Source organism: Glandiceps talaboti, chromosome 20 (genome assembly GCF_964340395.1).
Source record: "Glandiceps talaboti chromosome 20, keGlaTala1.1, whole genome shotgun sequence".
In the NCBI taxonomy this organism is placed as follows: Eukaryota; Metazoa; Hemichordata; class Enteropneusta; family Spengelidae; genus Glandiceps; species Glandiceps talaboti.
The window spans coordinates 10,706,797-10,723,015 of record NC_135568.1 but is presented as its reverse complement, the minus strand read 5'-3'; the positions used below and the strand labels follow the sequence as shown (position 1 = coordinate 10,723,015).

The following is a 16,219-nucleotide window of genomic DNA, read 5'->3' as shown; positions in this document are numbered from 1 at the left end:
TTATAATTTAAATCTCCGGATAATTTTGCGGCACTTTCCAAAACATACCACGTGAAATAAATATGCTCTGCTTTATGTGTTTTTATTTTTTTGCCCTTGTGGTGTACAACATGACCAACAGTGTATACCGTTATGTCAAAAACAAACATAACATCTTTCACCTTATATTCTCAGAAACGTTTCCATTTAACAATTTTGAGGAGTATGCTGGTCACCGTTCGACATTGACACCTCAAGAAACTGATGAATCACACACTCTGAAGACGTGTCTGTTTAAGTGCATCAATTCAACGACATTTGATTGTCTGTCTGTGGACTGGGCTACAAATGGTTTGTGTCTACTGAATGGAGAATCTATGACGTCATCGAATGCTACACTGACAGTGGATGCTGAGTTCAATCATTATGAATCTATAGAAGGTGAGGACCAGTAACTTTGCAATTCCAAAACACATTCTAACACTGAGGGCGCTGTTACTTTGTTGATCTAGTACTTCCATAATTTGTCATCAGTGTGAGGATGGTGCCTGTGAGGTCCAATATTTTTGTAAATTATTTATTAAATCAAAAACGTCTTCATAATCAAGGAATTTCTCTGTTGGTAACTATAATCTCTAATCGTAAACTATCGGTTGTTGGTTATTCAAAAGTAGAACAATCTTGCAGATACAGCTGATGTAACTGTATTGCTATGGTACATGAACTATGCGATGCCCAGGAACCATGCTACAAACAAACAAACAAACAAACAAACCAACAAAACCAAAAAACCAAAAAAATACATTATAAATAATATAAATATGTGCAGACATAAATAAAGCTAAAATATACCTAAACATCAAACATAATATGCATGAGTAAATGACAATATCATTTTTAGCACATGAATAAGTATCTATATACATCTACAGGTATATTTACTATTTTTATGTATGTTTACTTCTATTTATTTAAATGTTCATTTGTTTGTTTGGAACACAGTTCCTCTCCATGCAGTACACTCCCTTTTGGTTATTAGGACAGAGTTTATCCAAAGTTCTGCTATCAGGGCAGAGGGACAGTGATTTGCCTTTCTGTTTCTAACACATATTTGGTCCATACAAATGTTCTATGCACTGTTCTGATATTACTTACATATGAACATTAGGTAATGTACACAGTAACCATCAATGACAATTAATCATCCAATTTCACCTAACCTCGCAGAAACAAATGTTGGTTGATACACCAACTCTTTAAAACTGAAAACTACATATAATAATATAAATATAAGTAATTGTAACAGATGTTTACCACTGGTCATTGAAATCTGGGAAAATGTATAATGTTATATTTTATGTAGTCTACTGAAGTGGGCCATGTAGTACCAGGTCCAGTGTATTACAATTAATTGAGTTTCATTTTCATTTGTTGTGAATCTTGTTCGTTTCTACAAATACTAATTGGAAGTGAAACTGCGACATGCACTGTTCGTCGAGGATGGGTGAAATTGGTTCAACTTTCATCTCTGTGATTATGTATACTTTTGCTTATCCCTTTTTACCATCTCTCCCTACCAGTTTTCCCAAGGAGTTATTTCCACAAGACTATTGGTCGAGCAGTGACATCATACAATGACCATGTCAACAGAGGAGTCAGCATGGACCAATGTCTGCGATTTTGTCTACAACGTACAGCCTTTGTGTGTCATTCTGCGGACTACTCTAAAACTGGTAACTGCTACATGAGTACAGAAACACCAGACGGCAAAAGCGTATTACTCGGGCACTACAGTAAAACAAATTATTACCGAAGCAAAACGGGTAGGTGCTATGATGTAGTATTTTGGTATTTATATCTAAACTCTGTTAACAGGTTTACCCTTTATAATGGGTGGTAATATTACAGCTCTGTCTGTCTGTTTGTATGTATGTATGTATGCATGCATGCATGTATGTATGTATGTATGTATGTATGTATGTATGTATGTATGTATGTATGTATGTATGTATGTATGTATGTATGTATGTATGTATGTATGTATGTATGTATGTATGTATGTATGTATGTATGTATGTATGTATGTCTGTCTGTCTGTCTGTCTGTCTGTCTGTCTGTCTGTCTGTCTCTGGGTCTGTCTCCTGCCTGCCTGCCTGCCTGCCTATCAGTCTATCTGTCTAACCATTAAACATTCTATGCATAATGATAACACATTTGCATAAATTATGTAACATTGTTTTTGGCCAATGTCTCACGAAAGCTAACTTCAAATGTAGCTTTTTATGCTGAGAGAGCAATAGCTATACCATAGACCCGTTTACATTGTTTCTTTTCCCAATAGCTGTCTGTCTTGAAGGAGATTTTCCTTGTGACCATGGTTGGGAATGTGTCAAGCAACATTTAGTGTGTGATGGCGTGCGTCATTGTCGAGATGGTAGTGATGAAAAAGACTGTCAAGGTAGATAGCTTATCAGTTTCTCAAAATGTCATATTCTAAACCATTTTATATGATGCAGGCACTTTCAAAACTGTATTATTTTCATATCAATATGGTTTTTTAGATGCTAATTTACCTACGAGTAACATGAGTAATGTTTCATCATAGTCGACAAGCATTGTCCAATAGACATAATACCAGTTCTCCCATTCTGCATAGCTAAATTTGGGTTGCACACAGGTCAGATGGATCCCATATTAATCGCGAACGGTGTTGCTCTTGACAGTATGTATGACCAGCAGCAGAGTGAACATTACAATATAATGATTCCATTTTGTAAGTACACACAACACAAACAGAGTTTTTTCTATTTTTTGGTGAAAAATCAATGACAAGAACAATGATACAAATCACACTCTTTTCGCATCTGCTCACATGAATGAATTATTTTCAATTATATTATAGAATGATTTTGATAAATTAATCGAACAATATTTTCAAACATACATATGACTTACCTCTCCAGTATTAGACTCTAGGTCCTGGTTCTGGTTCTGTTTTGGAAACTAACTCAAGTACATCAACACCTGACTGAAATATAAGAATAATGTATGAATACCATGAAATTCACATCATATGATAAGCATACAAACTAGTGTATTATACAAGATTTCTAATACAACTGTGCATATTGTTGTACCATTATTTCATCCATACTTTTAAGTTTTTACATTTCAAATATCATTATCCTGATTGTTGAAGCATCACTCAATGACACTGGACCAAATGCTAGAGTTTACATATTGTGTAATATAAATAATCATCTGTTGAAGTTCTATGCTCTACATATGATAAGAACACATCATGTACTAACTGGATAGGGAAAAAGAAATTACCTGTTTTCTGTTAGTCTCTGTCCCAGTGAAAGAGTTACAGCGTATGTAGCCACTAGATGTCTTACAATGAAATACATACAAAGTTTTGTCCAAGTTAGAAATGATGACGAATGTAGACTTTGTAGCATCATAGTTTATCACAGCATTCATGCACAAAATAAGTCAAAGACAAAATTAATACAACACACATGTACACACATATGTTAACAAAACATTGATAGCACAAACATGTGATTATTAGGTTACATTACTTCCTTGCAGCACATTATCTGGCAAAGAAGTAATTCTAATTATAGGAAATCGATGCAATGCAATAAATAAATAAATAAATAAATAAATAGCTCTCTACCTGGTCTACTGTACATTCATCTTCCACCTTATAATGATTAATGTCCAGTGTTGTATTATGATCAGACTACTTGTTCATGTTTTCCTGAAATGCCAAATGATATAATTATTTAAATAAGTGGTAATTACTCTATTCAAGGGTGGACAAAATAAAATCTCCTAAAAATATTAGAAAGTAACATGAAAATTGAAAGATGATTCATCACACAAAAACCAATAATGATATAACAAACAAACATTTTTATTAATTATGAATGAACCATATACTGATTGACATCAATAAAGGAAAACTAAAGAAATGTTCATGTAAAAGTAGTGCATTTCAAACAAAACTTGAAAACAAATTATGTGTAAATTCAGTTGTACTTCATGGGAAAACTACACTACACTACACTACACTACACTACACCACACCACACCACACCACACCACACTACATGACACATATACACTATACACTGCACAACACTAATCACTATACTACTCTACACCACAATACACTACACTACATGACACATGTACACTATACACTGCACAACACTACACTACACTACAGTACACCACACCACACTGCACTACACCACCACACTACATGACATATGTACACTACACTATACCCTGCACAACACCTCACCACACCACACCACACTACACTACACTACAGTTCAGTAAACCACACTACACTATACTAAACTACACTGCATCGCACTACACTACACTATACACTGCACTGCACTATGCTACATTACATTACATTGCATTATATACAATGCACTACACTACACTCATTGCACTGTACTACATTATACAAGCTTTTGGAACTTGAAAGTCAACTACTGCAGAGCAGTGTTTAAAAGTGATGGTTTCACATTAGCTGCAGCACAATAATTGAAGCATTAGTTGTTTTATTATTATTATTATTATTATCACTTAGAACATATTATTAAAAAAACTGTTTACCATTCCAGGATTTGCATTCAAAACAGTTTTGAGTTTGAGCAGCACAATAATTGAAGCATTAGTTGTTTTATTATTATTATCACTTAGAACATATTATTAAAAGAACTGTTTACCATTCCAGGATTTGCATTCAAAACAGTTTTCCATTTAAACTCTGGCATGAAACAAGCTTTAAGTTGTAAGGTGCAGTCAACAAAGCTGTTCTTGCAAATAGCTGTTTTTCAGTGGGCAGGGAATTATTTTTTGATCGGTAGCAGGAGGGAAGCAAACAAGAAAGAATTGCAGCAAGCAAGTCCTGATTTTGATACAGTGGGAGGGGAAAACATGGAATTGTGGGGAGGGGCACAGATTGTACATGCCAAAATGTATTGTTGGTATAGTGGAAAGCATAAATGTTTTCTGGTTTGGAGTGGGTAAATCATTTACAACATTGAGTATGCAGTGGGCTGGCTGGCAAGTTGGAACCAGTGGGAAGGAGGGAGGGCAGACCACCAGTGGGAGGGCACAGAACACTTAAACACCCTCTCAACAATTAATTTTTTTAGAGGGCGATTCTATTAAAAATATCATTTTTGGTCTGAAACAACATGTTATTTAGCGTAAAAAAAATTGTGTGGTTCTGATTACATTTAATTTTGAAATAGGTGGCATAGGTAGATTTTTTGTTTTATTGTATTATATTGTTTTATGTGTGAGAGTGTCTAGTTCAGGTTTTCCATTGTTTTCCAAATGGTCTACATGTTGTTTATTTCTTCCTATCAGATGTACAGGCATTTAAGATTGGAAGAATAGTTTTATATCTTTTCAAGTTGATGTCAGTTTCCGCATCCACTATTTCTTGCGAGACTTCACGATTTTCGCGATTTTATTATTATTTTTCTCGAATACGTAAAAAAGGTTTAGTGTCGGCGTGAAAAACTAGGTGGGGTCGGGTATACGAAACCAAACAACTTTTTTTTATTTGGCCTTAAAAATGAAAACGACAAATCTGCCCATAAGCTACACCTGAGTTGTCAGTTGTCATTTGACCGGCCACTCATACTTCAGTCTTTCAGCTTAAACTTATCTAGTTTTCGCAACGTTTATGACTAACTATATGGTTTTACAACATTTATGTAGTATATGATCTACTAGCTCATGAAATGTACGCTACGAGCCGGGTTTCGACACGTCTTCGAAGGGGAGAAAACATGTTGAAACCCCCGTCCGTAGCGTATATTTCCAGAGCTAATGATCGACAACTGCAGTACTCGGTGGGTAGACGATACATAATAATGTCTAAAAGTTAAACTAACCTTGTTTACAACTTGAACTGTCCCTTCTCTCTGGGTGCCTTTCTTCTTATGCCAAGGAAAAATGGTTGGGGTGTATGAAGACGACTTGGGTTCATATCACCACTCTTCATGTTGTTTACGAAATGTATGCCATGGTGCGATTTTACAGCCAAAATCCACGAATTTCGGCGTAATTTTGGCCCTACTGGAAACTTGTAACATTTTCCCCTATCACACCAACATTATCAAAAACGAAATGGAACAGAACGGTTGTCCTTTTTACCTTTATGTGTAATAAAATACACACTTGAGTCTACCAAAGCCCACTGATTTCCATCCAAATTCTATGCGCCGCAGACGACAACAGCAGATTCATTTCAGCCAATGGTATCGATCCGCGCCTCGTTCTGATTGTAAATAATACGTTGCATGGTGGGAGAACCGGAAAGTCGCCTAAACTCTTTCTGGCTTGCTGACAGCCTGTAGATCGCGTCGACAGATAGATCAGCCCTCGACAGATAGATCAGCCGTTGTATAGTACTATCTCCCTGCTTTTCGACCTGAACTTTCGAAACAATTATTTTCATTAACAGAGAGACAATTTTGCAGGAGGTTTGGCCATACTCACTATAATGAAATATACAAAATGATAAGTTTGAGTGCTATCTAGGTTAATATGGCTATGTATAGCAGTTAATTTTATACTTATGTAAATAGTTTTTTATTGCGAATTGTTGGGGTAACATCTGAATAGGTCTGTATGTGCCCCCTTTACTTTATTTTGGTTAAAAATGTCTGAAGACCCTGTGAATTATAAAATAGCTTATGGATGATTTCATAATTTTTCCAGAGTTATCATTTAAACTTTACTACTAATATTTAAAGCAAAGAATTAGAAAACCTTTCTACAAATGACTAGATGGGAATGGATCGGGTTTACTCGGGTGATTTTCGGGTATTTTCGGTCGCATTTCGAAGGTTAATAATAACACATATGTGTCATTTTTTCCAGCTTGTGATGAGGATGAATTTCTGTGCAGATGGGGAGGATCACATGGAGTGATGTGCATTTCAAATGAGAGAGTATGCGATGGATTTAGAGACTGCTACGAAGGGACAGATGAAACACTGGAGCAATGTCGTACGTTATCTATCATTTAGTAGGCTAATGATGTCATGTCTTTTGATTTTGTCAAAGCTGAGTTGACGCTGGCGGAAATAAAGCAGTGATTGAATATTCTGTCAAAAAAGTTCATTCATTATATGCTACCATGACAGAATGTAAATAAGCTATGCATAGTTTGCAATGATATCTAACAAATTGCCAAGGCACGAATCAAAATAACAAGGCAAGAACCACAACGACATGACACGACACGAAACGACACGGAACAGAACGGGATAAAACATATTGAAACTATGGTTTGCGCTCTGCAAATGTTCTTATCTTGTGTGTCACTTTGTATACTGATCGTTCATTAGGAACATTCTTAATAAAAGCAAATGGGCGATTGTTACCAATTCAAACGTGATATTGTATAGTAATAATTTTAAAAATATAATTAACGAAATACACTATATAGAAGTAGCAATTTAATAAGCTGTGAAATGTTCTAATCTTTCGCTATATATTTTTTTCCCTTTTTGTGTTTTCAGAAACTTGTCGCGGATTTATGTGTGATAGCAATCGTTGTATTGAAAGTTCCAAGAAATGTGACTACAAGGTGGATTGTGATGATGGCACTGATGAATTGTCCTGTCATTATCGTGAGTAAGCTTATATCTAGCTTAGGATTATGTTAAGTTTATGTGGGAAAAAACAGTTGTCTTTTAGAGCTACAGAAAAATTGATCATAATCATATGATTGATTCTATTTAATCCGTCGAATCCAAACACAAATGCGATTGAATCATGGGCCTTTATGGATTTGACTCGTTATAAACATCACACAAACGATTTAGAAGATTTCTTTATTGCATGGTTTATGAGTATTATTATTGTTGAAAGTGATGTGTACTAGTACCTTCTGAAACAACTCATGCTATTTTGTTTGTGTCCAGCTGAATGTCACCAACACGAACATGACGAAGGCGGCGGCGAGAGGGAACACCAATGTCTTAATCAAATGTGTATTCCAGAGAACAAGCTATGTGACAGAGAAAATGATTGTACAGACTGGTCGGATGAATGGGGATGTGAATATCGTAAGTATATATACATGTTTATTGCATGTGCACCCCTTCCGCATGCCGCTATGAGTCGAGGATCATTATGCTAAAAAGGAACTGAGTCTCATAGAGAGGTGATATTGGGTAATAACCTAGATTTGATTTCACGTTAAAATTCATCAAGAATAATTCGTTTATACAATAAGTAGAATAAAAATAATTGTGTTTTTCCGATAACATGGCCTCAGAAAATAAGGTGGGAATTAATTTAATTTAATTTTATCTTTTTTAATTGTTTTTAATTTTGACAAATATTGCTTCAACCCCAAAACAAACAAAATGTCGGTCGGAATACTCCTTCTGTGATAGTTTGATGAAATATGTACAGACATCACCAAGGAAAGAAAACATATATACTTGAAGACAAAGATTTATTTATCTTTTTATTTTAAATGTTTAAAAAAATGTTTAGGGTCGGCGGCTTAAACTAGAGTTGGTCGGGTTATTGGAGAAACACAATCATTTTTGTCCTAAACGATATGCGTTTACCAACTCTGTCGATTTAAAAAAAAAATGTTTTGATGTGATTTGGGGTAGTAAGCAAAAATTCACACAAAAAATAACACGTAAAGTCTTCCCAAGCAGAAATTGATCTTTTGCAAATAGAAAAGAAGAATAGAGCATCTTGAAATGAGTGTAATGTATTAATTAGCAAAGATGAATCTAAAATGTAAAAACAAAGCTTATACACAAATAAAAGGCTTTATTATAATGTTTCACTCATAAACAAACTCTCAATGACCATGTTTATAAAGAACTTTTCATTTATATCAAGGCGGGGAATGTTACATGTTGGCGAATGGATTTGACTACCGGGGAACAGTTAACACGACTGTCACCGGACGCACCTGTCAGAAATGGGAGTCCCAAGTCCCACACACTCATTCCAGAATACCCGGAAGGTATCCTACCGCTGGACTTGATGATCATAATTACTGCAGAAATCCAGACAACGAAGCTGGAATTTGGTGTTTTACAACTGATCCTGATGTTAGATGGGAATATTGTGATGCTGGAATTAGACAACTACAGTGTGATGAATGTAAGTAAATCTATAATTATTTTATTTGAGAATGAGAGAGGGAGAGAGCGAGAGAGAGAGAGAGAGAGAGAGAGAGAGAGAGAGAGAGAGAGAGAGACAGACAGACAGACAGACAGAGAACAACAGACAGACAGACAGACAGACAGACAGATAGATAGACAGAAAGACATACATACATACATACATACATACAGACAGACAGACAGACAGACAGACAGACAGACAGACAGACAGACAGACAGACAGACAGACAGACAGACAGACAGACGGAAAGAGAAATACAGATAGATATGAATGAAAGATATGGAGAGACAGAGAGACAGCTCTAGACAGACAGAAAGCAAGATGGAGTGAGATGGAGACAGACATATAGATATAGAGAAAGCGATGGGAATAGACAGACAGACAAACGGGTAGACAGACAATCAGGAAACAGGACGACATCATGAATATTGAATATCAAGCAAACAAGTAAATGGACAAACAACCAGGTAAACAGGAATGAAATCATAACCTCCATTCAGCAGAGGTTACAAATTGGCTGTTACCCTCTCATGATTTTCAAATTCGGTCATCTTTTACTAGATTTGACTTAAGTCTATCATTTTGTTTAGATACACGAATATGTGATGAAGACAGTGAATTCACCTGCCGCAACCAGCATTGTGTCGCTAAGCAGCGGCTTTGTGACGGAGTAAACCATTGCGGTGACTGGAGCGACGAATGGGACTGCACATATCGTGAGTAATGTACTTACCATAGCATCATTTTTAATTTGGTATTTTACAAGACCTCTGTGACTGGACATTCAAGCATGATAGGAAATGTGTAGCCCGATAAAAAGTAAAAAAGTCATAAGTATGTTAGGAATTGAGATATTTTTGAGCTGTATTGTTGAGAAATCGGTCGTCTAACGAATGAAAACCTGTACGACTCGTTAACATACTAAACTGTTAGACATATGGTAATAATGTATTTGAGAACACGGTTTGTTTGTTCGTGTCTTTGTTTGTTTGTTTGTTTGTCTGTCTGTCTGTCTGTCTGTCTGTCTGTCTGTCTGTCTGTCTGTCTGTCTGTCTGTCTGTCTGTCTGTCTGTCTCTGTCTGTCTGTCTGTCTGTCTGTATGTCTGTCTGTCTGCGTGCAATATCGTTGTTTTTGTTTTTGTTATTGTTGTTGTACGTTTTGTTTTTGATACTGGAATTATTTCATTTAATTTAAGGAGGAGAGTGCTACATGGATGGAGAAGGTGTAGATTACAGAGGTAGCATTGATGTAACATCCAGTGGTAAAACCTGTCAGAAATGGTCAGAACAGAGTCCTCATCAACACAACTACTCACCAGACCTTGTCACAAATCAAGGTTTGGGGGACCATAATTTTTGTCGAAACCCTGGACAAGCGTTTGGCCAATCTCAACCTTGGTGTTATACAACTGATCCTGATGTGGTATGGGAGCACTGCGACATGGCGAAACCTCAAGAGTACTGCTCCACGTGTACGTAAAAAACTTCTGTCAGTCCAATATCACATATTTGTTAGCTCTTTCATGGATTTCTGTATGACAAAAGATACAAATGTTGACATACATGTATATTGATATCATTCCCCAACAGTTTCTTCATTCAGCTAAGGAAAATAAAAGTGACATAAGTAGCCTTGTCACTACCAGTCGATAGAGAAAACCCTTTGGTCATATTATTTCTCTGACTGAATGAAGAGTATTTAGAATTATTATCATTATATTATCATATACATGCGTAAAAGTATTGTGAATTTGGATATTTCAAGCAATGACGAAGATACAAGTTTTAATGGCGTAATATATCATATTTTTTGTTCGAGCGCGTTCGTATATCACACTTTGTGTGTGGTATGACAGCTATTACCTTAGAACTCTTACAGTTTTTTTGACATTCAATATGTAAAAAATATTCATTCCAGATAAAAATCAAAACTTTCCAATCCTTTTACAGCCTACCAATGTGGCAGTGGTGAATTTACTTGTAAAAATAAACAGTGCATTCCACGAAAGAAACGTTGTGACCGCCAACATAATTGTGCAGACGGCAGTGACGAGGAACATTGTCTATATTATGTCGACGAAAATGGTAAGATATCTCCACGGTCATTAATCTTCCACTGTCCTTTCGAATTTATTTAAAATAACTTTACTTCGTAATGTTCGACATTTTCAGAACTACTTGTTACATTTAGAAATCTGTTCTCAGTGTATTTCATACAATTATGTAATGTCTAAGGAGAAATCGTAGCCTTTACAGAAGCTTTTATATCTGTTGACATAATGCTGTTCTGTTTAATAACAGCTGCATCGCGAAAGCTAGTCATAATTTTTCGAAATCCTTCGAGGAGATATTTGCTGAGACCATCCATTGGTTATTGTTATTTTATATTTTAGACCTATATATGGGAATTTCGCATGTGTCCGGGATGAGAGGGGAGGGCCGGGTGATACTAGTTTTCTTAAAGAGCTGACCAAGGAAGTTGGGCTGGGGCGTTGAGGCGGAGTCGTGGTTGTAAATCGTAGTTTTGTTCTCAAATTTACCACTCCTAATTCACAGCTGTGTTTATTGTTGTAGGTAACTGTCCTTCCTTCACATTCACATGCAATGATGGTACATGTATACATCCATACTATCGATGTAATGTCCGTGATGACTGTCCAGATGGCTCTGATGAAATCAACTGTATTCCAGTCGGTAAGGACACCATATAGGGTGGCGCTCGTTTCCACTGTTTGTGCCTTTTATTTGGTTGGGTTGCGATTAAAGTGACAACGTGGATGAGAAATGGGTGATATATTTTGGATACTTAATCAGTAAAAATTTCTCTAAAACAATAAATTATGTCATAATGTCATTTTATACTATGCGAATGCCTTGAGCCTTCAAGTTTCTTGACATGATTAAACATTTTAGTTGGAATAAACTATACTACTAGTACTAAGCGTTTCGTCTGGGGGTATTTTCCGATACGACAGAATGGATCACGAAAATTTTATTTTCACAAAAGAGTTCTCTACATGAAATTTGTCGGACGATGTCTGTTGAGCGCTACTCATAAGAAGCAATTTGACTTGGTCTATAATAGACTATTTAGACTTTAATAGACTATTTGAATAGTCTCTGAGTTTTAGCTTAAGTCTCTGATCTATTTGAGATGTGGTTATGCCATACGCCAGGTTTACTTAACCAAATACATAGATCCCGTGCAAAGCACGAGTTATTTTTTAGTATAATGGTATATATATTTGAATAAAACATAACCAATCAATGTAAAGTTACAGATCGTGCCTCTGTACCCTTTCAGGTCACGGAGCCGGGTGTTACCGAGGGCGAGGAACATCTTATAGGGGATTGGTGGATGTTACAGCAAGTGGTAAACCGTGCGTCAAATGGGTAGATTCGAAACACAAGTATGTCCCAAGCAAGAGACCTGATGCAGGTATATATGGTATTGATAATTGACACGTGACTGTAACATTGATGTTATTCTTGTTGCAATCTTGGTTCCACATGTCGAAAGAAGTGAAGATTCAAAAGGAGAGGTCTTGTACCTTGTAGGCTTCACTTCGAAACTCGGTCCACCAGGGACTAAATAACTGGAAAATACTGACGAGAGAAACTATAGACATTTAGATTGCCCTCCGGCATTTGCAAATGAAAGAGTCACTCGAAAAAGTCATGATAAAATAACTATCTAGAACTTAACATCATGCAAGCTCCTGGTAGACACTTTTTAATGAGGCCAAACATGACATTTTTAACAACCGAGGGCCAATTTTGTTTTCACAATAAGCCATAACTGAATGTCTAACAGCAGCTTCTGACATCTTGACATTGGACATTTTCTCAGTAATTAAGTTTATGCATTCAGGGCAGATATATTGTCTTATACATATTGATGTTTACTGATATCTTTAAATTTCTGTTGAAGGTTTGGAGGGGAATTACTGTAGAAACCCTAGCTCCGCCAATAGCATGACATCGCCATGGTGTTACTATGCCGACGACTCACGTGACGGTGTAGATTGGGAATTTTGTGATATTCCGGATTGTAATGAAGGTAAACACATTTCACTTCTATCAGGTTGTCATTTTAGTCAACAGTTTCAAGTGGCCTCCTTGCTCTTACCTCAGACTACTATAGAACATTTCTACAGTGGACCGAGGACACACAAATTCACCTTATATGAGATTAAAGCCAGAAAGGTTTCCAGCATCATATTCTCAAAACGATAATGTAATACAAATTTACCCTTTTTACACTTTTTGCCTATTAGTAGCATTAAAAATGAGAAAACGATATAAAAGATAAAAAACGAATCAAAACAAAACAAATAATTTATAAACCAAGAAAGGAGAGTAAAAAATGAAACGTGAGGAAAAGAATGAAAACGACATACACATACATACATACATACATACATACATACATACATACATACAGACAGACAGACAGACAGACAGACAGACAGACAGACAGACAGACACACAGACAGACAGACACACAGACAGACAGACAGACACACAGACAGACAGACCCACAGATACACAGTTAGACAGACATACAGACAGACAGACAGACAGACAGACAGACAGACAGAACGTACGTACGCAATTATGGAAGGTTGCTAAGAGTGGTATTACTGTAAAGTTCAGATTTCTTGACTCGATACTCAATCAAATTTGAAATTTGCGAATATCATTTATATCTAGATTGGACTGTTGGAGTCGATGTAAAGAGTAAGCTTTCTTCGAATTGGGCCGACAATTACGGGGAAATCTTGGATGACAGTCATCTTAAGCAAGAATTCGAAACGATGTATTTCCGAGACCCTGGTTTTGAACGTGTGAAAAGCGAAATACCTCCTGATTGGTACGGATTCATGACATTCAGCTCTACACCTGATTTTAGTGATTTACAGCGTATCTTGAAGTTGTCTCGAAAGGAGATTTTATCTTACGGTCACCAGCCAAAGGATTTTATTCTCCAGTGTACATTTGACCAGAAGAGTTGCAGTTACAGGTGAGTCGAACAGTTAGCTAATTTGTACATGTCAGTCTTGCTGTCTAGAATTTTAGGTTTAGCATAGCTAATTTCAATCCATCCAACTTTTCATAAGAGGTGAATCTCTGTGTGTGTGTGTGTGTGTGCGTGTGTGTGTGTGCGTGTGTGTGTGTGTGTGTGTGGTGGGGGGGGGGGGAATCCAGAGGTTGTCTTCGAAGAATTTATCTTGCAGAATACCCCCGTTCCTACGATTTGAATAGATATGTCTGCCCAGAACACTGGGAATAATAAAGGTTTACTAGAGTCGGTATAGCTGTCAGGGACGGTATGAACGTTGGCATGGGCAGAACAAATGTCTGTTTTTGGAAAATTGTATCAATACACTAGAAGGGAGTGCCTCTTATAATGTACAGCATGTGATTTCAAGACCGCAAAATTACAGACTGTTTCCCTTAAAAATGTGAACTCAGAACTAAACAATACACGTGGATATTATAAATAAGTAAATGCAAGTAAATACAGATTGATCTTTCATTAAAACGTTCAACCTACGAGATGACAGATTGAGTAAAAATATATTTCAACTTCTCTTTTCGTACAGGGATTTCAGGATGTTTCCCAATTCTAAATATGGGAACTGTTTTACCTTCAACGACGGACTTAATAACACCAACATCAAACAGTCAACACGTGCTGGTGCTAGCAATGGTAAGTAATTATAAGTAATAATAACGATAAGTGAGAAACACACGTGAATGATGGAGGTAGAATACATAACAATTAAGAAGATGACAGTTTTAGGAAGGATAAACGAATTATGAAGGCATGATGTACCATGATCCACGTTGGGGATCGACTGTGGTGACGAGGATAGGAGTAACAGGGTAGTAGCAATACTATAAGCCAGTGAACCGAAAACTAAACGTCGTCTGAATCGACAAAAATCTTGTATACTAACATTGTAAAATTGTATCGTCTGAGGTGCCAAACATTTATGTTCTTTGCTGCATATCATCTGTATCACCTGCCATGATTATTGTTACAATTAATGTCCATGAATGTTAGGTGATCTGCACCTCACCTTTAAAATGGATAATGTTTGTCGAGCCGGACCATACAATGTAGCAACGGAAGTTAAGATTTTTTAGCAGAGAAACAGGGCTTGTTGGTAGTTGTAGTTTGGTTGAGTGTGGCGATGATGTCGATGATGATGATGATGATGATGATGATGATGCTGATGATATGTTGTTGTTGTTGTTGTTGTTGTTGTTGTTGCTGCTGCTGCTGCTGACGATGATGATGATGATGATGTAGCAAGTTCATTATATTAAGAGTTTCTGCATATATGAGTTGTTTCTCAGACCAAAAGAAGACACTTTAAACGTTATTGTCAACTTCAGTAACTGTTCTAAACAGATGAAATTTCTTCATCTGGTCATCAGTGGAATATGTGTTTCAATATGTTCATTGCTTTGTCAGCAAATACACCACATAAATCATATGATGACCAACCACTTATAACATAAACAAGACATTTCATTTAAATTTTCAAATTTTAATCAATTTTTTTTTTAATTTTCGGTAATTCTCCTAGGATTAAAGCTGACGTTTTTCACCGAGCAGAGTGAATACATCAGCATTTTTGGACAGTCGTCAGGAGTGCGGGTCACTATACACGAGCACGACAAGGAACCGTTTCCGGAGGACGAGGGTATAACAGTCCAGCCAGGTTGCGTGACATCTGTTGCTCTCAAAGAGGTATGTTTAGCCGAAATACTGACAAACTCCAGCATTTCTAGTTTAAACATTGTCATTTTGAACGACTAAAGGCATCTATATAGAAACTTGAACTAAATATAGAAAGTACACAGCGCTTTTCCTTCACGAGTCGCTAGACGAGTAGTGACAAATAAACCCTTATTTTTGGCTGAATGAAGAGAAACAGGAGGGAATAATATGCTATATCGTGATGTAAACCTAGCAGGATATATATCCATATTTCCTGTTTCAAGACAATAACTTAGC

The 16,219-nt window shown here is 36.4% G+C and overlaps 1 protein-coding gene across 3 annotated transcripts in view; it reads left to right on the top strand.

The window, feature by feature from the left end:
* LOC144450729 (uncharacterized) overlaps positions 1-16,219 on the top strand; it is a 41,557-nt gene that overhangs the window by 20,469 nt on the left and 4,869 nt on the right. For all 3 annotated transcript variants that reach the window (XM_078141420.1, XM_078141421.1, XM_078141422.1), the window contains exons 13-28: positions 175-420; positions 1,560-1,802; positions 2,321-2,437; positions 6,907-7,035; positions 7,551-7,661; positions 7,956-8,099; positions 8,899-9,165; positions 9,780-9,905; positions 10,386-10,661; positions 11,140-11,274; positions 11,764-11,883; positions 12,494-12,628; positions 13,121-13,249; positions 13,903-14,212; positions 14,796-14,902; positions 15,789-15,952. In XM_078141420.1, the coding sequence (XP_077997546.1) occupies positions 175-420; positions 1,560-1,802; positions 2,321-2,437; positions 6,907-7,035; positions 7,551-7,661; positions 7,956-8,099; positions 8,899-9,165; positions 9,780-9,905; positions 10,386-10,661; positions 11,140-11,274; positions 11,764-11,883; positions 12,494-12,628; positions 13,121-13,249; positions 13,903-14,212; positions 14,796-14,902; positions 15,789-15,952 (2,759 nt within the window). The remainder of the gene's footprint in view (positions 1-174; positions 421-1,559; positions 1,803-2,320; positions 2,438-6,906; positions 7,036-7,550; positions 7,662-7,955; positions 8,100-8,898; positions 9,166-9,779; positions 9,906-10,385; positions 10,662-11,139; positions 11,275-11,763; positions 11,884-12,493; positions 12,629-13,120; positions 13,250-13,902; positions 14,213-14,795; positions 14,903-15,788; positions 15,953-16,219) is intronic.